At 45.3% G+C, this 22,205-nt stretch overlaps 1 protein-coding gene and 1 pseudogene across 3 annotated transcripts in view; both read left to right on the top strand.

Moving 5' to 3' along the window:
- Positions 1–439: 439 nt before the first annotated feature.
- Positions 440–22,205, top strand: part of DLEC1 (DLEC1, cilia and flagella associated protein) — a 67,149-nt gene continuing 45,383 nt past the window's right edge. For all 3 annotated transcript variants that reach the window (XM_025375102.1, XM_025375104.1, XM_025375103.1), the window contains exons 1-5: positions 440–1,201; positions 5,825–5,975; positions 18,134–18,244; positions 20,610–20,809; positions 21,022–21,242. In XM_025375102.1, the coding sequence (XP_025230887.1) occupies positions 794–1,201; positions 5,825–5,975; positions 18,134–18,244; positions 20,610–20,809; positions 21,022–21,242 (1,091 nt within the window). In that variant the 5' untranslated portion in view covers positions 440–793. The remainder of the gene's footprint in view (positions 1,202–5,824; positions 5,976–18,133; positions 18,245–20,609; positions 20,810–21,021; positions 21,243–22,205) is intronic.
- Positions 11,659–16,805, top strand: LOC112618358 (annotated as a pseudogene).

Below are 22,205 nucleotides of genomic sequence, written 5' to 3'. Positions count from 1 at the left end.
AAATATTTTGTAGAGATGGGGTCTCCCTATGTTGCCCAGGCTGGTCTCAAACTCCTGGCTTCAAGTGATCCTCCTGCCTCAGCCTCCCAGTGTTGGGATTACAGGTGTGAGCCACTACACACACCTGGCTCTTATTTAAGTACTTTTTTGTTTTTTGTCATTCTACTAACTGTAGTATTGCATTGTGGTTTTAATTTCCACTTCCCTGATGACTAATGATGTTCAGTCTACTCATTCTTTGAAATCTCTGCTTGGTTTTCATTTGTTCCAAGAAGTAATCACTCCTTCTACAGACTAAGTTCCTGTCCTCCTTTGTAGTTCCATGACAACCAATATTTATCTCCACCTTGGCCTTAATCCACTAAAGTACAGTTGTTTTACTGTTACCTCCACACCCACCGCCCTCATCACAAACACACACATACACAAATGCGCACTTCCTGAAGGCAGAAGCAGCATCATACTTCTTTGGTATCTTCAGCTACCAGCACAGACCTGAAACACAATCTTTACACAATAAATATGATGAGTGAATGAACAGTTGCTTAACAAATTAAAGAATGGATGAAGGTAGGTAGTTAGGTACAAGGTTTTGCAGACAGGCCTGGCTGTGTCAATTAAACCTTTCTCCATGGGTCCTCACACTTAGTAAGCTCACTTTTAAAAGGACGATGCTGAAGATGCGAATGTTTACGATGACCACAGCGATGACGTGATCCGAGAGAAAGGCAAGGCGGAAGGGGTAGGGCCGGAAGCAGAAGTGCAGCAGGGAGTTAGCCGCGTCTCAGTTGCCATGGAGACCAGGAGCTCCATAAAGCGGGGATCTTTAGCGTCCCGGACCAACAAGTGCCAGGGGACAATGTGGGCGCCAACTTCGCCACCAGCCGAGTCCAGCAGCCCCAGCCAGCCCACCTCGAAGTCCTTGTATTCCTCCCTCTCCTACTCCGAGGGCTTCCACTACAGCTTCGCAGCCCGGCCCCGCCGCTTCACGCAGCTTGCGCTGGCGCCGCGTGCCGAGCCTCAGCTGCTTCGTCTGCGCCCCTCCTCGCTGCGCACCCAAGATATCTCGCACTTGCTCACCGGTGTCTTCCGCAACTTGTACTCTGCCGAGGTCATCGGCGACGAAGTGAGCGCAAGTTTGATCAAGGCCCGCGGCAGCGAAAATAAACGCCACGAGGAGTTCGTGGACCAGCTGCAGCAGGTAACGCGGCGGTGCCGGGGACTCAGTGCTCGGCACGCGTCAGCGCCGGCCGGGTGCCAGGTGCTGTTCCAGGATCTGGGGCTGCAGCTGAGAAACAGCCCATCATGCCGAAGTGGGCCCGACATTACTAGTGGAAGGACACTCTATCCATACACACATATATGCAAATACCACACATACCACACAACGTGCGGCATATATCTATAGCACCTGTCTGTATTTCTCTAGACACATACGTTATATATTGCGTATATCAATGAACGACTGTGGCAGACCGCTGAATAGTTGTTCCATGGAGGTGATAAAGCCAAAAGTCACCCGGCTTTGGGGTGCCTTTGTATCACAAATCACAATCTTGACTGGCCATTCATGCGCAGATTTTAGGAAGTGTGTCTAGTCTCTAGAACAGCAACTCTGCTTCCTCGTCTGTACAAGGAGAAAACCAGCTGACTTGGGACCTCTGTGCTGAGTCCGCCTCTGCTGGCCACACTACTCAGGACTCCCTTAAACTTGTGGGCACTTCTCCCATAACCGATCCTTTACCCCGGTGTGCCTCCTGCCTCTCAGATCTTCTTCTTCTCCTTTCTGTTCTGTCCTCTACCTGCCCCTTAAGTGACATGCATCCCACGTCCTTAACCTCAGTCATTCCTTCACTTAACACATTTGTTGAATGTCTGCTGGATGTCATACTCTGTTCTAGGCAGTGGGGATTCAGCAGTGAATAAAAACGCCAGTGTTCGGGCACACCCACCCTCACACACGCAACCTGTCCTCTGTAGCTTTCAACCTAGCTGAGGTAGATAGACATTAACAAAATGAAGACCCATAGAGTATATGAGATACTTATAGGACCAGCCTCGCCCCCTCCATGGGTTATAGGCTTCTTCAAGTGCAGCCCCTGGCTGGGACCCTGTACTCTGTGATTCATGGGTCACCACATTCACTCTGCTAAGACTTCAGCCTACCCAGCCAGACCTTGCCCTTGAACTTTGGACTCATCCCTGTCATTCACGTGAGCCAGAATATATGGAGCATTATAAACCTATAAACCCCATGACCAGTCACCCAGTTCATTGGATTCTATTTTCTCAGTATCTGTCCTATAAGTAGCCACTATACCACCCAGTCTGGAGTGCAGTGGCGAGATCTTGGCTCACTACAACTTCGTCTCCTGGGTTCAAGCGATTCTCCTGCCTCAGCCTCCCAAGTAGCTGGGATTACAGGCATGCACCACCATGCCTGGCTAATTTTTGTATTTTTAGTAGAGATGGGGTTTCACCATGTTGGCCAGGCTGGTCTCCAACTCCTGATCTCAAGTTATCTGCCCACTTCAGCCTCCCAAAGTGCTAGGATTACAAGCGTGTGTCACCGCGCCTGGCCTGCCATTTATTAATTTAGCAAAAAAGCCATAGAACAATGTTAGGATAATTTCATTTTTTATAATATATATGCATGGGAAAAAAGCTGAAAACTTTTACAACAAAATGTTAACAATACTCTTATGGGACATTTAACTTTTTTTGCACATTTCTATATTGTCTGAATTTTGCAATGTACATGAATTAATTTTGTAATTACAAAAAAAGAAACTTTGAAAAGAGCAGGCATCTGTTATTCCACTTCTGTAATGTTGCTGGGTTTTTGTTTTTTTTCTTTTTTTTTTTTGAGACAGAGTCTCGCACTGTCGCCTGGGCTGGAGTGCAGTGGAGCGATCTCAGCTCACTGCAACCTCCACCTCCTGGGTTCATGTGATTCTACTGCCTCAGCCTCCCAAGTAGCTGGGATTACAAGCGCACACCACCACACCAGGCTAATTTTTTGTGTTTTTAGTAAAGACAGGGTGTCACTATGTTGGCCAGACTGGTCTTGAACTCCTGACCTCATGATCCACCTGCCTTGGCCTCCCAAAGTGCTGGGATTACAGACGTGAGCCAACACGCCCGGCAATGTTGCTGTTCTTATACCTATATTCCTCTCCCTCTTTCCTTTTTCATCATCTGTTCTTTCCTTTTCCTCACTTGTCTCTAGATGTCACTGCCATATGACTGTCTGTACAGGACTCAAATTCGTTCTCCCTGGGAGAAGCAATAATCACTCTTCCGTATGAGTATCTGCATTGCCTGAGATAACCCCCTTGGCAGCTGATCTTCCCCAGGCCCACCTATAGAAATAGCGCATGGTCTAATGATTAAGAGCAAATGCTCTGGAACCATACACCCTGGGTTCAAGTCTTGGCTCCTGCACATACCATCTATATGACCTTGGGTGGTATTTACTTCTATATGCCTCAGTTTCCTTATCTTTAAAATGCAGATAATAATATTCACCCCATGGGTTGGTTGTTTTGAGGATTAAATAAGTCAATACAGTAAAGCATTTACAATATTGAGTATTTGCAACACGGTAAGCCCTCAGTAAGTGATAGTTGGCCTTGTTATTTGGATAAGATGCTAATTCCTACATCCAAAAATTAGGGTCAGAGATTGTCAGCAGACCCAAATAATAAAACACATGACATAGAACATAGTACTTTATATTTGAGGAACTGTCCCAGGCCACTGTCTCCTGAAAGGCGTTTCCTGACCCCAGAAAGATTTAGTTACTTCCTCTTAGCCTTCCTTATATCCTCATTCATATGCTATCATAGCACTTTTAAGAGTTGATTTCACCTATTTGTATCCTTGCCAGGCCCCTCCTGCTAAACTGTAAACTCTTTAAGAGCAGAAACCATATCTGATTCATTTCCCCAAATGTAAATGGTAATTACACAATAAATCTTTTTTTTTAAAGGTGGAATTTCGCTCCTATTGCCCAGGCTGGAGTGCAATGGTGCAGTCTCAACTCACTGCAACCTGTGCTTCCTGGGTTCAAGTGATTCTTCTGCCTCAGCCTCCCGAATAGCTGGGATTACAAGTGCCCGCCACCACGCCTGGGTACACAATAAATCTTTATTAAAAGAATGACTAAGTAAATATCTTTGCGATCCCACCACCTTTAAGAATACAATAAGGAACACTGTCTTCCTACATAAACTGTTTTTTCTTTTTCTTTAAAAGAAATGGGGTTGGCCGAGCATGGTGGCTCCTGCCTGTAATCCCAGCACTCTGGGAGGCTGAGATGGGAGGATTACTTGAGTCCAGGAGTTTGAGACCCCATCTCTACAAAAAATTTAAAAATTAGCTGAATATGGTGGTGTATGCCTGTAGTCCCAGCTACTTGGAGGCTGAGGCAGAAGGATCCTTCGACCCCAGGAAGAGCAGGCAGGGGTGAGCTGTGATTGCACCACTGTACTCCAGGCTAAGCCACAAAGCAAGACTCCAGTTCTAAAAAATAAATAAATAAGAGAGGAAAATAAGACTGGGGGCAGGGGCTCATGTCTGCAATCCCAGCACTTTGGGAGGCTGAGGTGGGTAGATCACCTGAGGTCAGGAGTTCAAGACCAGCCTGGCCAACATGGTGAAACCCCATCTTTACTAAAAAATATACAAAAAATTGGCTGGGCATCGTGGCGGGCACCTGTAATCCTAGCTCCTTCAGAGGCTGAGGCAGGAGAATCGCTTGAACCTGGGAGGCAGAGGTTTCAGTGAGCCGAGGTCATGCCATTGCACTCCAGCCTGGGCAACAAGAGCAAAACTCTGTCTCAAAAAAAAGAAAAAAAAAAAAAAAAGGAAAAGAAAGAAACAGGGTTTCACTGTGTTGCCCAGTCTGATCTTGCACGCCTAGGCTCAAGTAATTCCCTTGCCTGCCAAGTAGCTGGGACTACAGGTGCACACCACCATGCCTGGCTAATGTGAACTCTTTCATATTACCCATACCCGTGAGCTCTCTGCTTCTTGCCTCGAGAAGTCTGAACCAGAAAATATGGATCAGAAGTTTGGCTGGTTGACTAGTCAATCTGTAATGAGTCTTGAGGAGTATGTTGGGCATCCAAGTGGACTCTCTGGGCGCAAGTACTGTGACAGAGTTTGGGCTACAGGTGTTTGTTAGCTATCAACACCTGTGAGGGGAAGGGAACGGAAGAAGGAGTGAGCCACGGAAGAAGCCAAACTCTGATGATGCATTTGTCAACAAGCTTTGACAAATGCAGCAGGTTGCCCTGGAGAGAGTATTGCCTGTCAGAGTTTCTCTCTTTGGGTCAAAATGGCCAGGCCTTTATACCCCTGCCTCTCTCAGACACAGGATGTGGGTGCTGCAGAAAAGACATGGTCTCAGGTGACTCCTTTTCGGCAGCTTAGGTGGACTGTGAAGGGGCTGTCTGCTGATGACGTTCCCTGTAGCTAGGGAACAAGTCCTTCCCTGAATGGGGATCTGGGTGGCACTGCAGGAAGTGTGTTAACTTGTATTTGGTATTTCACTGTTTGGATGGCAGCTCTCTTTACTGTGAAGCCAGGAGACAGGTGACCAAGCTCGAGTCTGTTACTGGCCTGACTATGAAACCTTTAAACCTTTCCCTTCTATGGGTCTCAGTTTTCAGATCCAGTAGGTCAGACCAGATGGTTGCAATAGTTCTCTGACTATTCTATGCTTCACTGGAAGCCCTGATCCTGGGGTAGGGCTGAGTAAAGCTAAGTAATGGTAAGTAATCTCACCATATTTCTGTGCATTTGATCATCCCCCTGCCAGATTCGGGAGCTCTATAAGCAGCGGCTGGATGAGTTTGAAATGTTGGAGAGACATATCACTCAGGCCCAAGCACGGGCTATTGCAGAAAACGAGCGGGTCATGAGCCAGGTTGGAGTACAGGACCTTGAGAGCCTTGTCAAGTTGCCTCCAGGTGTGTATAAAGAACTCCCATATGCCCGCCCGATTCCCGGGCTGTTGATATTTTACTGTGTTTGCTCCATCGCCCACTCTCTAGGCTTTTTCTGGATACTTGGAGAGCAAGTTGCAGACATGATGATATGAATATTACCACAAAAGAATATTTCATTGCCACAAAACACTTCAGTATGTGTATCTCCAAAACAGGGACACTGTCCTACATAACCAGCATGTAACCCCCACAACCTGGAAATCAGTTTCTGTGCAACACTAACCTCTGACCCACAGATGCTTGTCAACCTAAATAGCAGAGAGAGAGACTCTCTAAAAGAAAATGATGGGCACTGCAATGGGAATACATGTGCCATTGCAAACTGTGTGCATATTCAGGGAGGTAAAGGAAGACAAAGGTTTTTTAAAGGAAACGTGAGGAGGATTATACGATGGTTTTGAAGTAATTATCCTTGGCTAAAGAATCATTAACAAGAGTAGTACCAGTCTGAGGTTAAACAGGCAGTTGCCGGGCAGATTTTTTTGTGTGTGTAAGGTTGCAATGACCTTTTGTGAGGTTGTGATTTTTGTGGCATGATATGGTTTATCTGCATCCCCACCCAAATCTCACCTTGAATTATAGCTCCCGTAATCCCCACGTGTCATGGGAGGGACCTGGTGGGAGGTATTGAATCAGGGGGCAGGTTTTTCCCTTGCTATTCTCATGATAGTGAATAAGTCTGATGAGATCTGATGGTTTTATAAAGGGCAGTTCCGCTGCACACACTCTCTTGCCTACTGTCATGTAAGACATGCCTTTGCTCGTCCTTCGCCTTCTACCATGATTGTGAGGCCTCCCCAGCCATGGGGAACTGCGAGTCCATTAAACCTCTTTTACTTTATAAATTACACAGTCTCAGGTATTTATTCATAGCAGTATGAAAATGGACTAATACAAGGTGTCTTTTGTGGTAATTCTTGTTATCAGGCATTTATGCATGGCCTTCCCCAGCTCCATTTGTCACGGTATTTTTTTTAACACAAGTGACTCCATTTTGATTTGGAAAACTTTTACATCCCATTCAAATTTTACCGACTGTCCCACTGTGGCTTTTCCCCCTCTCAGGCCCAGGATCCTGTCCAGGAAGTCATGTCACATGCAATTGTCATGTCTGTTGTTTAGATGCCTTCATTGGGAACAATTCCTTGATCTTTTCTTGCCTTTCATCTTCCTGAGAGTTATTGACCAGACTTATATTCTGTAGGATGGGGATGGTTCTGTCTGATGCTTCCCCATAACCAGACTTAGGCACACATTCTGGGCAACAACACCACATAAAGTTATTCCTTGTTCATCTCACTGCAGCACACCAGGAGGGTCACGTGGTATTAACCTCTATCCCCTGAGTGGGTTGGTGTCTGCCAGGATTTTCTGCATTAAATTCTCTAAATCAGATTATAATTGATTAGCATTTTGTAGAGAGGTATTCTCAGATTACACCAATATCTTGTTCCGCATCAAAGCTCCATCGCCCAACCACCAGCATTCACTGAAAATTCATTTCTTAATGCAGAAGTTTAAAGAGTGATCCTTTAGAAATACAACTATGCAAAGATAAGTTGACTTTATGAATTATAGCATATCCACACTATGGAATACTACAAAGTTGTTTAAAAGAATGAATTATACCTGTGTTGTAGATATAGATGGCTGTCTGCTATTTATTAATTTAGCAAAAAAGTCACAGAACAATGTTAGGATAATCCCATTTTTATAGTGTATATGCATGAAAAAAAAGCTGAAAACTTGCATCTCAGAATGTTAACAATGCTCTGAGGGGGCAATTAACTACCTATAATCAAAATTGGGTTGTTTTCCCTATAGACTTGCCCCTAGTCTGAATTTTACTGATATCAGCATCATGGTGTCATTTAACCTGTTCTTCCTTGTATTTCCTATAAATCTGTAATTAGTTCTTGAGACTTTATGAGGCTTAGGTTCAATGCAGACTGGGTGGTGGGGAAAGAGCACTTCATAGGTGATGCTGTGTGTTTCCCTCAGGAGGTACGTGATATGTGGTTGATACCTCTCTTTTCGTGATGCTGGCAGCCTTTTTATTTTGTTATTTTATTAGGGGTTACAAATGATAATGAAATGCTAATGATAATAATAATTCTATCATTATTTATTTATTTGTCAGCTGAAGTACTTCTATAAAGATAAACTTTTCGGAAACTACTTTGATTACCCCAAAGTATGGGCAGCATTAATTCTTTCCCTTTATTTGCCAGTGTTTAAAATACTGAGTAGGTTCCCCTAACATCTGCCAAAGGTGACTAATGAGGTTTTTTGGTTGTTTTAGTATCATTGTGGACTCTTGGATTTCATGACTGCAAATTATTTATTATCCTTTTGGTGCTCAAATTGTTCCATCTTTGGCAGAGAGCCTTTTCAAGCTCCTGATTCATTTGACAATAGCTGTCTTTGATAACTTCCTTGCTTTCTGAGCTGGTGAGATGTTCCAGGTTCATCTTGGGTATTTCTGGCCCCAGATCTGGAATCAGCCATTTCTTCAAGAAACCCTGATTCCTTTTATTCCCTCCACCACTCCCCGCAAAGACTTTGACCTATTCCCCTGAATGCTTGAAAATTATCATTTTTCAGTGCAGCAGACAGAAAAGACAGTATATTTAGAAGACCTGTTATATCTGTGGCCTAGAGGGAAAGATCTAGAGGGAGGAAGAAGTGGAAAATGCAGTGCCTTAGAAAGGCATTTAAACTTACGAGGACCTACTGGGGACCAGATGCTAATATGCTTTGCACAGGTTATCCCACTAAATCCTCCCGACAACCCTGTAAGATAGGTTTTCTTTCTATCTTACAGGTGTAGGAACTAAACTTAGATGATCAAACGACTTCCCTGAAGCCCCCAACTTGGAAGGGGTGGGACTTAGATTTGAACCTGGGTGTGTCTGCTGTCAAAACCCATAGCTTTCTTCTGTCGGGAGGAGGAAGGATTGTTGATCAGCCACAGTGTCTCAGGAGTGTTGATGACTTCTCTTAGAGTGTGGCTCTGAGCAGCAGAAGCCCTATCCTTCGTTAGGCCTGCCAGACCTCTGAGACTCAAGTCCCATTAAACAGTAACACTCAGGCACGGGTTTTGTATCTCCTCCTGTTTCCTCCTCCACCACAGCAGAGCGTAGCTGCAAGGGCCCCTCCCTCAATGGTGGCCCAGATAATGTGGATTTTGGCAGAGATTATTGGTAGCAAATTTCCAGAGTCTTTACTGGTTGCCTGATGTTCCTTGAGTCCTGGGAGTCAGCTACTATCCCGTTTTTGTTGTTGTTGGCTAGAGATTAAATAATTAACTACTTTGATTTGTTTGTTTGTTTGTTTGTTTTTTTAGTGAAAGTGAAATAAAACATTGAGAACCAGGAGACAAATGTCAGTTGGGAGAATTTTTCAATGACTTTCATTTTATTTTTACCCAAGAATGATATTAAGTTCTAATCAGACATTATCTGCCCTGGTTTCTCAGGTCTCTGCTGGTAATGTGTCTTTCTTTTATTTAAGAAGTGAAGAAGTAGACACCCTAATCCAGTTCCATGGGTACCCTCTGGTGTCTGCTTCTCAGAGAAGGGCAAGGTAACTTATTTTTATAACTTAGATAACTGGCAATGAGGACATTCCCCTAAAAGTTTCGTATTTGAGGCATAGAGGCAACCTTTCTCTGTTTGCTAATACAAATGTGACAAAGTGGCAAGCGTATGTAAATTCTCGAAAGGGAGGGAGAAAGATCAGAATGCTGCAGAACATCTTGTGCTTTCATTCTTTCTTGTCCCTTGCTGGAAACTTGTCCACATTATCCAAGACCTCGCAGAGCCACGCCCAGGAGCCACAGTGTTAGCATAGGAAGCCCACCCTTCCCAGAGGAGAAAAGATGGTCACAAGGCCAGAACAGGCTTTTCCAAGGCTCACGGGCTACATGTCCAGGCCTGACAGCTCCTGCAGACACAGCACATAGCCACCCATACCCTGGGGCAGGACTGTGGAAAGAATTGTATCAGAAGAGAGAGGATACATCTTCTTGTCACATGGCCTTTATCCTTTGTATAGAAGTCTTATCTTTTGATATTTTAAATAGGCCATCACCAAAGTCCTTGGGAACTGGGCTAGCTTGTGTCAACTTGGTATTGCTGTTACCCCCTGCTAAAGTCTCTGTCGCCAAGGAGAGATCAGGGAGTACATTTCCCAGAAGGCACCTCCCCCTTGTGCTTCCAGGATAGGTCAGCTGATGAGAGGCCCTTGGTGAGTTTTGGAAAGGAAGGCCATTTATTTCAAAAAGCAGTAGTAGGCACATGATTTAGTGGCTGTGAGTTTCAAAACAGCTTCCAGATAACTTTTTTTTTTTTTTTTTTTTTGGAGACAGGGTCTCACTTCGTCACCCAGGCTGGAGTGCAGTGGTGCAACTCTTAGCTCACTGCAACCCCTGACTCCTGGGCTCAAGTGATCTTCCCACCTCAGCCTCCCTAGTAGCTGGGACCACAGGCACACAGCACCACACCCGGCTAGTTTTTTGTATTTTTAGTAGAGACAGGGTCTTGCCATGTTGCCCAGGCTGAGTTTCCAGATAACATCTTACGAAAGCCCTGCTTCAGTGCTGCTGGCTGAAGTTGGTAATGATGACGTCTTAGTCCATTTGTGTTGTTGTAAAGGAATACCTGAGACTGGGTAATTTATAGAGAAAAGAGGTTGATTTGGCTCATCATTCTGCAGGCTGGAATACTGGTCATCTGGTGAAAGCCTCAGCCTGCTTCCACTCATGGGGGAAGGCAAAGGGGAGCCATGCAGGCATCACATGGCGAGAAGGCAAGTGTGAGTGGGGGCCCGGGGGGGCCAGGTGAGCTAATATAGTGAGGACTCACTCCCTGCCTGCCCGCACCCAGGGCATTCATCTACACATGAGGGGTCCACTCCCATGACCCAACACTTCCCATTGGGCCCCACCTCCGACCTTAGGAACAAATTTCAACATAAGATTTGAGGGAACAAACTCCTAAACTATAGCAGATGGCTTCCCTGACATTATTTCCCTCAGTCTGCAATCCTCTGTATGAAAACCTTTAATATTTGATATACACAGATTGGTTTCTGTTTTCCTGACGGAACTCTCAATGAACATATGTGATGGGGGAAGGTGTGTCTTCACTGATAGGTTGGTTATGGGAGACCTCCAAAAGGAAAGACCATTCAAAGGCACCATGTCTCTCTCTCTCTTTCTCCTTTTTTTTTTTTTTTTTTTTTTGCTGGAGAGCATTGCCTCCATCCTGGCTCACTGCAACCTCTACCTCCCAAGGGATCCTCCCAACTCAGCCTCCGGAGTAGCTGGAACCACAGACGGGCACCACCACCCCCACTAATTTTTGTATTTTTTGTAGAGATGAGGTTTCACTGTGTTGCCCAGGCTAGTCTTGAACTCCAGGGCTCAAGCAATCCGCCCACCTTGGCCTCCCACAGTGCTGGGATTATAGGTGTGAGCTACCGCACCTGGCTGGCACCATGTCTTACAACATGGAGCAATCTTGGCTAATGGGGCAAACAACAAAGTTTGAAAACTTCCAACAAGTCTTCTGTTTGGGCGGTGGTGACAACCGGGACTGTTCGCTCAGCGGCAGTGGCACAGAAGCCTCCTCCCTGGTCCGCCATGGTCCCTGCCCAACCCCACCTGTCCCCGCTGCCTGCTGCCATAACAGGAGCTGGAGGCGGCTGCTGCTGGTGGGCAATGAGTTCCAATGGTGCTTCTCACAAGTCGATGGGGCCATCGAGGAGGACATGACTGAAGATCCGCCGCGGGGGAGAGGCCAGAAGAGGCTTTGATGACCAGCAGTGAGTGACCAGGGGGCTACATAGCCTCACTCTGCAGCAGATATCATTTCCACCGTTGAGTTTAATTACTCTGGAGCTCCTGTGGCAGGAGACGAGGAGGGCAGAGTTATTTTTCAGCAGGAAGTAGAGAACAAAAGCCGCCCTCATTCTAGGGGAGAATATAATGTTTACAGTACCTTTAAAGGTCATGAACCACGGTTTGGCTATTAGGAAAGTCTAGAAATTGAGGAAAAAATAAAATTAGATGGTTACAAGAGAACACTGCTCATTTTCTACTCTCTACAAATGATAAAACTATAAAATTATGGAAAAGAAGTGGATGAGATAAAAGAGCAGAAAGTTATAACTTGAATGATGAAGATGGATGACTTCAAGATCCACTTAGAATTATGCACTATCAATGACCTGAGAATTAATTTATGACACTTAGAAATCACAGATAGACGTTTTGATGTGGTAGACATCAAACCTGCTAACATGGAGGAGCTGACGGAAGTCTTTGTGGCAGCCAAGTTCCACTCACACCAGTGCAACGTGCTTGTCTACAGTAGCAGCAAAGGGACCATGGACCGAGCACCATGGCTCCTTGGCCCTGTGCAACAGGCACTCCCAAGTTTTTTGAAGAGCCTCAAGATCCCAGCAGCAGGTCCTTCTTCTCACAAATAATTTCATCCATACCTAATGTAAGAGTTAGCCACAGTGGGCAGTACCTGATGACCAGAAACTACCTGTCGGTGAAGGTGTGGGACCTCAACATAGAAAGCAGGTTGGTGGAGACTCACCAGGACCACGAGTACCTGCACAGCAAGCTTTGCTCTCTCTATGAGAAATGCAGAATCTTTGATAGCTTTGAATGTTGCTGGAACGGTTCAGATAGGTGCATAGTTGAACTCACAAATAAGCAAGGGAAATCTCCCAACGGCCAGAAACGAAGAGGGAGCTGAAATCAGAACCGTAGCCTCTAAAGGCATTTATTCCGAGAGAAACCCCACACCCCTGGCTGGCTGTGGGTGCATCAGCCAAAAGCAGGAACCACTGCTTCCTCTGACCAGCAACTTGTGGCACAGAGCTGAAGCCTTGGACCACATGAGGTGTGGAGTTGGAACTGCGCCCTCAAAGACGATGAGGCCTCTGTCCACTGGAGTCCAGAGGGAAGTTTATCTGAGATCATGCATTGGGGTGGCCAAAGCTCCCCTGAGATGTGTAAGCATAGCTTCCTATTACAAAGGTTTGAAGTTTGTGTTGGTGGCAGCTGCGTGATCTGGAAAACTCACATTGAGGAGCTCTCCTGACTCCATGAGGGCAGCGTGCAGGCACCTGGAGAGACTGACGTTTTTCTGGGTCTGGCTTCTACTCTGTTTACAGACTAACCTGCCAGCCTAGGGTTTCACAGATGTTGACTGAAGACATGAGGTTTCTGGGTCCTTGGAGCACAGCAAGCAGCATGAGCCTCTTGCTGGCACAGGTTTCCCACGGGGTGACACAAGGGGCCCAGGCAGATGCTGTGCAAGCAGTGGGGCTGGTGTCATGGCCGATGCATGCTGAGATGGAGAATTCACTGCTTTTTCAGTGGACAATCAACAAACCTGCAGTTTGACCAGAAGAAACATGACCTCATTGCCACTTGCTATAAGCACAGCCCTGAGAAGTGGCTCAGGTTAAAAGAATGGTGTTCTTTGCAAACTTAGTGAGAACATGCATGGTGGGTGGCTGCTCCCAGCACACCCAGGTCTCTCTGGATTTCCACAGATTAAAACCAGCTAAACGTGAGCTCACAGGTAAAATTACCAAGCATATACAGAAAAAGCCACCACGAGTAAGTCAGCAGAACCACAGCGGAACTGAACCTCTGAGAACCCAGCCTTTGACATCCTAAATTAAACTAAGAATGCTTGAGATATTTGCAGACTAAAGGAAGGAAACAGCCTGAACCAGGAGCCACAAGACCACTAAAAATGACCTGGCAGACTGGGGAGGAATCAAAGAGAACATCTGGAAATGACAAGTACAATAGATGAAACTATGGGTTTAACAACAGATCCATTTTGGCTACAGAGATTTTGAATTAGTAGATGGAAAAGAAAATCAGAAGAAATGCAGACTAGAGAGCCAAAGAGATAGAAAACATGAAACATAAGAAGTGTGGAGGTCAGGATGAGGCACAGCACACATTTAAACAGAGAAGTGTGGGGACGTGAGGCTTGAAGTGACAATGGCCAGGAATTTTCTGTAACTTATGAAAGCCTGAACACAGAGAATCAGGAAGCACAGAAATCCACATCCATATCATAATGAAACTGCAGGACACTAAGCACAAAGAGGACATCTTAAATGCAGCCAAGGAAAAAACACAAATTACAGAGAGCAGATGCTGAGACTGAGAGTAGACTTTGTAGTGGCCATAGTAGGAGCCGGAAGCCATGTGATACAGTGAGTGTGACTTGGAACTCTTCACCGTCAGCTTAGAATCAGGCATTGAAATAGATGGTTGTTCAAGCATCTGCTCATGGTAAAGGCATTTCCAGATAGGAAACAGAATTTATCACAACAGGAAACTCAGGAGAGTGAGACTCAAGGAACTCACTGAAGAACATACTTCCAGCAGAAGGAGAGTGGTCCTGGAGAAAGGGTGTGAGTCTGAGATAGGCAGATGAACAGAGCAGTCAGTGAGAGTGTGAGCAACGGAAAGCAACATGGACTCTAAAGCTCTGTCAACTGGGTGACCCTGGTTATCCGGGTTGCGGGGAGAAAAATTAGAGCCCTCGCCAACACCACACAGCAAATAAGCTCTGAATGTTTTAAAGCCTAGAAGATACTATGAGAAAGCATCTTCATGAGCTCCGGAGACAAAAGGACTTCTTTAACAAGGTCCTAAAAGCCCAAATAGTGAAGAAAACATTAAGAAATTCAGGCTGATCATGCTGGCTCACACCTGTAATTCCAGCACTTCGGGAGACCGAGTTGGGTGGATCACTTGAGCCCAGGAGTTTGAGACCAGCCTGGGCAAAATGGTGAAACCTCATCTCTATACCAAAAAATATATATACACACACACACACACAAATAGCTGAGTGTGGTGTCATGCGCCTCCCAGCTACTTGGCAGGCTGAGACGGGAGGATCACCTGAGCTAGGGAGGTGGAGGTTGTAATAAGCTGAGATTGTGCCACCACACTGCAGCCTGAGCAACAGAGCGAGACCCTGTCTCCAAAAAACAAACAAACAAAATTAATGTAGTTAAATTTAGTGGTTTTCGGTTTTTGTTTTTTTGAGACAGGGTCTCACTCTGTTGCCCAGGCTGGAGTGCAGTGGCTCAGTCTTGGCTCACTGCAACCTCTCTCTCCCGGGTTCAAGTGATTCTCCTGCCTCAGCCCCCTGAGTAGCTGGGATTACAGGCGTGCGCCACCAAGCCTGGCTAATTTTTATATTTTTAATAGAGATGTGGTTTTACCATGTTGGCCAGGCTGGTCTCGAACTCCTGACCTCAAGTGATCTGCCCTCCTCGGCCTCCCAAAGTGCTGAGATTACAGGCGTGAGCCACCATGCCCAGCCAACTGCATTACATTTTAAACTTCTTTATTTTGAAATAAAAAATAAAAACAGGCTGCTCTGCCTATAGAGTAGCCATTCTTTTATTCCTTTACTTTCTTAATAAACTTGCTTTCACCTTAAAAAAAAAAAAAAAGTGAAAACAAAATACACAAAAGCAAATGTAACGAACAGATTTAGTATCCAGAATACATAAAGAATTAGGAGTCAATAAGAAAGTGGCAAACAGCTCACTTAGGAAAGAGCAAAACCCATGAATGGGAATTTGCAGAAATGGAAAAATAAATAAAAATGCTCATCCTTACTGATCAGCAAATTAAAGCCAGAGGGATGTCCTTTCACACAGAATGATGATGATGACGTCAGGGAAAGGGGTGAAGGTCAGTGGGTGAGACCACTGCCTTTTGTGGGCCTCGTTGGTGACAACAAGTCCACTTGGGAGCTTCTTGTATGTACAGACAAGAAAATGTATTCAGAAGCTTGAAATAGCAAACACCTGGAGACAGCTCAGGGGTGCATCATTAGAGGAATGGACAGGTAGGTTATTGTCTATGGTATACTAAAAAGCAGTAAGAATCGATGATTAGAACTACATGGATCACATAGGTGTGATGACATATGACATGTTATATTTAAGACATGCAGAAGTTTTGTTTTTTGTTTTTTGTTTTTTTAGAGACGGGGTTTCACCATGTTGGCCAGGCAAAGTTTTGTTTTTAAGAATCTGTAACTTCTGCCGGGCGCGGTGGCTCAAGCCTGTAATCCCAGCACTTTGGGAGGCCGAGACGGGCGGATCACGAGGTCAGGAGATCGAGACCATCCTGGCTAACCCGGTGAAACCCCGTCTCTACTAAAAAATACAAAAAACTAGCCGGGCGCGGTGGCGGGCGCCTGCAGTCCCAGCTACTCGGGAGGCTGAGGCAGGAGAATGGCGTGAACCCGGGAGGCGGAGCTTGCAGTGAGCTGAGATCCGGCCACTGCACTCCAGCCTGGGCGACAGAGCGAGACTCCGTCTCAAAAAAAAAAAAAAAAAAAAGAATCTGTAACTTCAAAATATGGTGGGGGTTAACTGTCTTAGCAATGACTTATGGGTACATGGATATTCACTGTATTATTCTTTATTCCTCTTGATGTATCTGAAATATTGTGAAGTATACTTAAATTATACATCCGTAAGAATATCCAAAAGCTCCCCTGGTAATATTTGCTTACTCCATTCACTCTTACAAACACTCCCATATCTTCTTGCCTGGAAACATCTGTTGAGGGATGGGATGAAGGGGAATGAGATTTTTCAGTGCTGTCTCTGCCCAGTCCTGATCCCCTGTGTGACACTACTTTCTGGTGCTCTAGGTTGCCCCACAAAACCGGACACAGCCGCTTGCTCTTGAGTGTGGCTGCACTGTCCCCTACCTGAGGCCAGGACCGATGCGGGCGGCTAAGTGGCTCTCTTGTTTACAGTGTGGAAATGCCCACTCCCAGGCTGGCATTGCCTATCAAGAATTGATAAGTGATAATAAAACTGTGTAAAAGCTGAAAATGTCTTATATTCTTCCTATTTTTTCTTTAATTTTTATCAAAGTAATAAATATATATTGCTTTTAAAAATCAAATAGTTTAGAAGAACTTCTAATGAAGAATAAAAAGCCTCCACCTGTACATTATAAATTTGCACAAATGCACAGAATGTACACCACCAAGAGTGACCTGTAATGTAAACAAGGACTTTGGGTGATAGTAATGTGTCCATGTAGGTTCTTCAGGAGTAACAAATGTATCACTCTGGTGGGGGATGTTGATAATGGGGAACGTTGTGCATGCAGGAGGTATATGGGGAATCTTTGCACCTTCCTCTCAATTTTGCTGCAAACCTACAACTGGTCTAAAAAATAAAGTCTATTTTTAAAAAAGCCTTTTCCACCTCACCTCTCCAACTTCAGTCCACTTGCCAAAGGTAGCCATTGCTAGTTTTAATTCTTTGGAATGCTTATAAATAATGTTATTTATATGTTATAAAAATATGTTATAAAAAGCTACTATTTCTGGGCTCATCACCCATAGACGTTAATTATCACCTTCCCTCTCTTGAGATTTTCTCTCTCCTGTGTCTGCAGGTCAGTGGGGAATTGGCCGAGCTGGCTGGGCTTGGCTGGCTGGACTGGCTCTAAGCTGTGGGTCCAGCAGGCGTGTCTCCTTGTGTAGGTCAGGCTCAGGTCTGCTCTGGATTCCCTCTGGGGTCTAAGATGAAGGGACAGGGAAGCTCTTGTCACAATGATGGCAAAGCCACAAGAGAGAAGGCTCAGCTGCACAAGTGCATTTCAAGCCTTTGCCAGCATCTCATTGGCCAAAGCACGTCACATGGCCACAGTCAAGGGTGAAGAAGTGCACTATCTCTAGTAGCAGGCACTGCAGAGTTACACAGTCAAGGGCCTGGATACAGACAGGAATGAAGAATTGGGACCATTTATTCAATCTACCATATTTCTCATAATCCTGTTTTCTTGTAGACTTCTCTGCAACAGTATTTTAGCTCAGATAATACAACACAGCTTTGCCCAGTGGTTGGCCTCTTGTAAGTGGCTGATAGATACTTGATTAGCTTCTTAAATCTCAACATTCCCACAGGGTTCTGAGAAGGAATTTTGTTAGATAGTTTAGACTTGGAGGTTGAAGAAAGTTTGGGTGTGGGTTCTTCAAGGTCAGTCTGTCTGGAAACACCTTGTTCTCCCCTTCCCTTCTATGAAGTGAAGAGTGTCTTCAGATGGTGTATAGACAGCGAGTTGCTACGGAAACATCGTTTGATCTCCCCAGAAGATTACTACACCGATACAGTGCCGTTTCACCCTGCACCTAAAGGTAATGCTTCTGTGCTCTCAGCACCTCTGATATCATTTGGGGGAAGTTCTGCAGTAGCAGGGCCACACTGGCCACGTCTGCTGCCATTTCCTTGCTCAGAGGTTTTTTTCCCCCTTTTCTTTAATTTCGATGGTGACTGTTGGGAAAGTCAAATCTGAGCATCTGAGCATGCCAGTTTCTCACTAGTGCTCCCCAGCCTGTATGACTGAAGCCCAGTCTTCTCCATGTGGACTATGATGCCCACATCTGCTGCCCAACACCAAGAGTTATGTAAATGTTTGGAGTTGTAGTTGAAAAACCAAGAGAAGGAAAAACTGAAGACATAGATAAGCAAGGGAGCATGTTCCTGATGAGTTGGAACATGGACCTATGGGTTTTCCCATGCATGAAGAGTGCAGCTTCTCATCCTCTCAGAATATAGGGAAGGCTAGGTAGAGAGGCAGAGAGGGTATGCACATGTATGTGACATTGGGCCAGTTTCCTGTGATATGGGAGGCAAGATATTCTGAGAATGAGTGGGGTGGGAGGCTGTGATGTGGGCTTAAGCAGGGAGTTAGACTTTTGGAAGAGTCCCCACGTGGATAGGGAGAAGTCCCTACGTGGATTCTGTGGACAGATATCAGGATTGCCTAGCATGCTGGGCTCAGAAGACAAGCTCTCCCACAGCTCTGGTTGAGGGACTGTTTGATTTTCTGGGGCTGAGAAGGTGTTTGGGGTGGGAAGATTGGGATCTAGAAAATTGAGGGTGCTCCTAGGGAGAGTTCCACTGATGGTCTGAGCTGCATAGGGAAGTAAGGCAAGAAAGAGGTAGCAGAATCAAGTGTCATGGAGTACTAAGCCACTTAGTTTCTTTTTTTTTTTTTTTTTTTTTTTGAGGCAGAGTTTCGCTTTTGTCACCCAGGCTGGAGTGCAATGGCATGATCTCGGCTCACCGCAACCTCCGTCTCCCAGGTTCAAGTGATTCTCCTGCCTCAGCCTCCCAAGTAGCTGGGATTACAGGCATGCGCCACTGTGCCCAGCTAATTGTGTATTTTTAGTAGAGATGGTGTTTCTCCATACTGGTCAGGCTGGTCTCGAACTCCTGACCTCAGGTGATCCACCTGCCTCGGCCTCCCAAAGTGCTGGGTTATAGGCGTGAGCCACTGTGCCTGGCCGCCACTTACTATTTTTAAAGTTAGTTGGAAACTCACTATCTTATGCAGGTCAATAAGAATAGGGCTAACATGTATTGAGAAGTAACCAGGCATTGTGCTAAGAGATTTATGATGGTATCCATTTGATTGCATTATTGCTAGCAATGAATGCTCTCATTTAACCTTTGGGGGGGATTTTCTTTTTCTTTTTCTTTTGTCTTGAGACGGAGTCTTGCTCTGTCACCCAGGCTTGAGTACAGTGGCGTGATCTACTGCAACCTCTGCCTTCTGGGTTCAAGCAATTCTCCTGCCTCAGACTCAGCCTCCTGAGTAACTGGGATTACAGGTGCCCTCCATCATGCCTGGATAATTTTTTTGTATTTTTAGTAGAGACAGGGTTTCACCATGTTGGCCAGGCTGGTTTTGACCTCCTGACCTCAAGTGATCCACCTGCCTCAGCCTCCCAAATTGCCAGGATTACAGGCGTGAGCCGCTGCGCTCAGCCAGGGGACGGGGGATGATCTTAAGGGTGTAAAAAGCTCATACAAACTTTCATTCCTTCTGTGGGCTCTTCAGAAAGCTCGTGTATGGGGTGTGTATACATGTGAGCTCTTCAGAAAGCGTGCTCATGTGTGGGGTGTGTGTACATGCATGTGTGTGTGACAGTGGTCTACTCATGTTCTTTGACCGTGTCGGAAAATATTCTGACACTCTAGTCCTAACTTTTGTTGTTGTTTGTTTGTTTGTTTTTGAGACCAAGTCTTGCTTTGTTGCCCAGGCTGGAGCGCAGAACACAGCCATAACTCACTGCAGCCTTGGCCTCCTGGGCTGAAGTAATTCTCCCCACTCAGCCACCTGAGCATGTAGGGCCACAGGCATGCACTACCACACTCAGCACATTTTTCAATTTATTTTTGGTAGAGATGGGGTCTCACTCTCACTGTGTTGCCAAGTCTGGTGTCAACTCCTGGGCTCAAGTGATGCTCCCACCTTGGCCTCCCAAAGTGCTGGGATGATAGGTGTGAGCCACCATGCCTGGCCATTTTGAATACATAGAATAAGTTCCAGGAGTAATTCATATGTTGAAGAGCAATTATAGCTAGTGTGGTAAATGTGAAAGTTTAGAGAAAGATCAAGCTAACTGTGGCTTTGGTGGTTTTATTTGGGCATCTTAGGAATGCCCACCTCCTCACCTTGCTACAGTAATTCAATTTGTTCCCTTGATGCTGTAGGCATCTCCCTACCTGGATGTTCCAAACTGACATTTAGCTGTGAGAAGCGTTCCGTCCCAAAGAAAGAGCTAAACAAGAAGCTTGAAGATTCATGCAGGAAGAAGCTTGCTGAGTTCGAAGATGAGTTAGACCACACTGTGGACAGCCTGACGTGGAGTTTAACTCCTAAGGCCAAACAAAGGACCAGAGAACCTGTCAAGGTCAGTTTGGAAGCCTGTGCACAGCAGTGTTTGGGGGGACAGAGAGGCAATGAAGGGGGAGGCATTCAGATGACATGAGAAGCTGTGATGAATCCATCGCGAAATAGAGTAGAGCTTCTGTTGGCCATCTATGGGTCATGCAATTGGTCAAGATGTCAACATGCACAGTTCCTTTGCCTGTCATTGACTCTATGCTTTTGTATGTTTCAAAGAAAGCAAGTCAACCCAAGAATAAAAACTGGATGAACCACTTACGTGTGCCACAGAGAGAACTAGACCGACTTCTGCTTGCCAGAATGGAGAGTCGGAATCACTTCCTAAAAAATCCCCGTTTTTTTCCTCCTAACACTCCATATGGAGGCAAGTCTCTTATTTTTCCTCCAAAGAAGCCAGCACGGATAGGAGAATTCCAGAGTACAGAGCCAGAACAGAGGTATGCCTTTCCCTGACTTGAACTCTCAGAAAACCTGCCCCTTTAGAGTTAACCTAGATGGTCCTGTGTTTGGTCTGGCTGTAGAGGTCCCTAGACTTTCGAGGCAGAGTAGCAGTATCAGAACAGAGCAGGGCTGCAGGGTCACCTACTGATGTGGCCTTTGGACCTTCTCCAGAGTCCTGGGTTTATGCTTTTCTGACCTGCCAGAGGTCTTGAGAAATAGGGGTTGGTGTTGGCCTTTTATTTACATTGGAGCAATCTGGGTCAAATGGAAGCAATCCCATTAGAGGCATAGGTCTTGAATAATAACAGCATTTGAAATTTGATTAATTATAAATAATTAGTGTAAACTGTGATTTTTCTTTAAGAGTGCCTTTGCCTATATATAAGTAATTTTCCTTATGAAAGTAATGAGTTGCTTCATGGGTTCATAATTTTAATAAGCCTAAAACTATTAACATTTCTTTATTAGACCTCTAATTTTTTTTATTAAGGAAAATTAGATACAAAAACTAGCTGGGCATGGTGGCATGCACCTGTGATCCCAGCCACTTGGGAGGCGGAAGTGGGAGGATCACCTGAGCACAGCGATGTAGAGGCTGCAGTGAGCCAGGATTGTGCCACTGTACTCTAGCCTAGGTGACAGAGTGAGACCCTGTCAGGAAGAGAAGAGAAGAGGAGAGAGGAGAGGAGAGGAGAGGAGAGGAAAAGATTAGAGAAGACAAATATTTGAGATACCTACATTAAAAACCCAGTTACCTATTAGTGTTTAAACATGTAGAGTTTTCCCTGTGCATATTGAAAACGAAATATGTCTTCATAAAGATTGGATCATACTGTAAAATTATTTTATAATCTGCATTAACAATAAGATCCAAGAAAACCCCAACAAATGGCATATTGTGAATGTCTTTGATGACCTTTATGTATTTATTTTTACATTAATCAGTCACTGCCTACTAT

This window comes from Theropithecus gelada, chromosome 2 (assembly GCF_003255815.1).
Source record: "Theropithecus gelada isolate Dixy chromosome 2, Tgel_1.0, whole genome shotgun sequence".
Classification (NCBI taxonomy): domain Eukaryota; kingdom Metazoa; phylum Chordata; class Mammalia; order Primates; family Cercopithecidae; genus Theropithecus; species Theropithecus gelada.
Note: the sequence above shows the minus strand (reverse complement) of the source record. Positions and strands in the feature narration are given on the sequence as shown.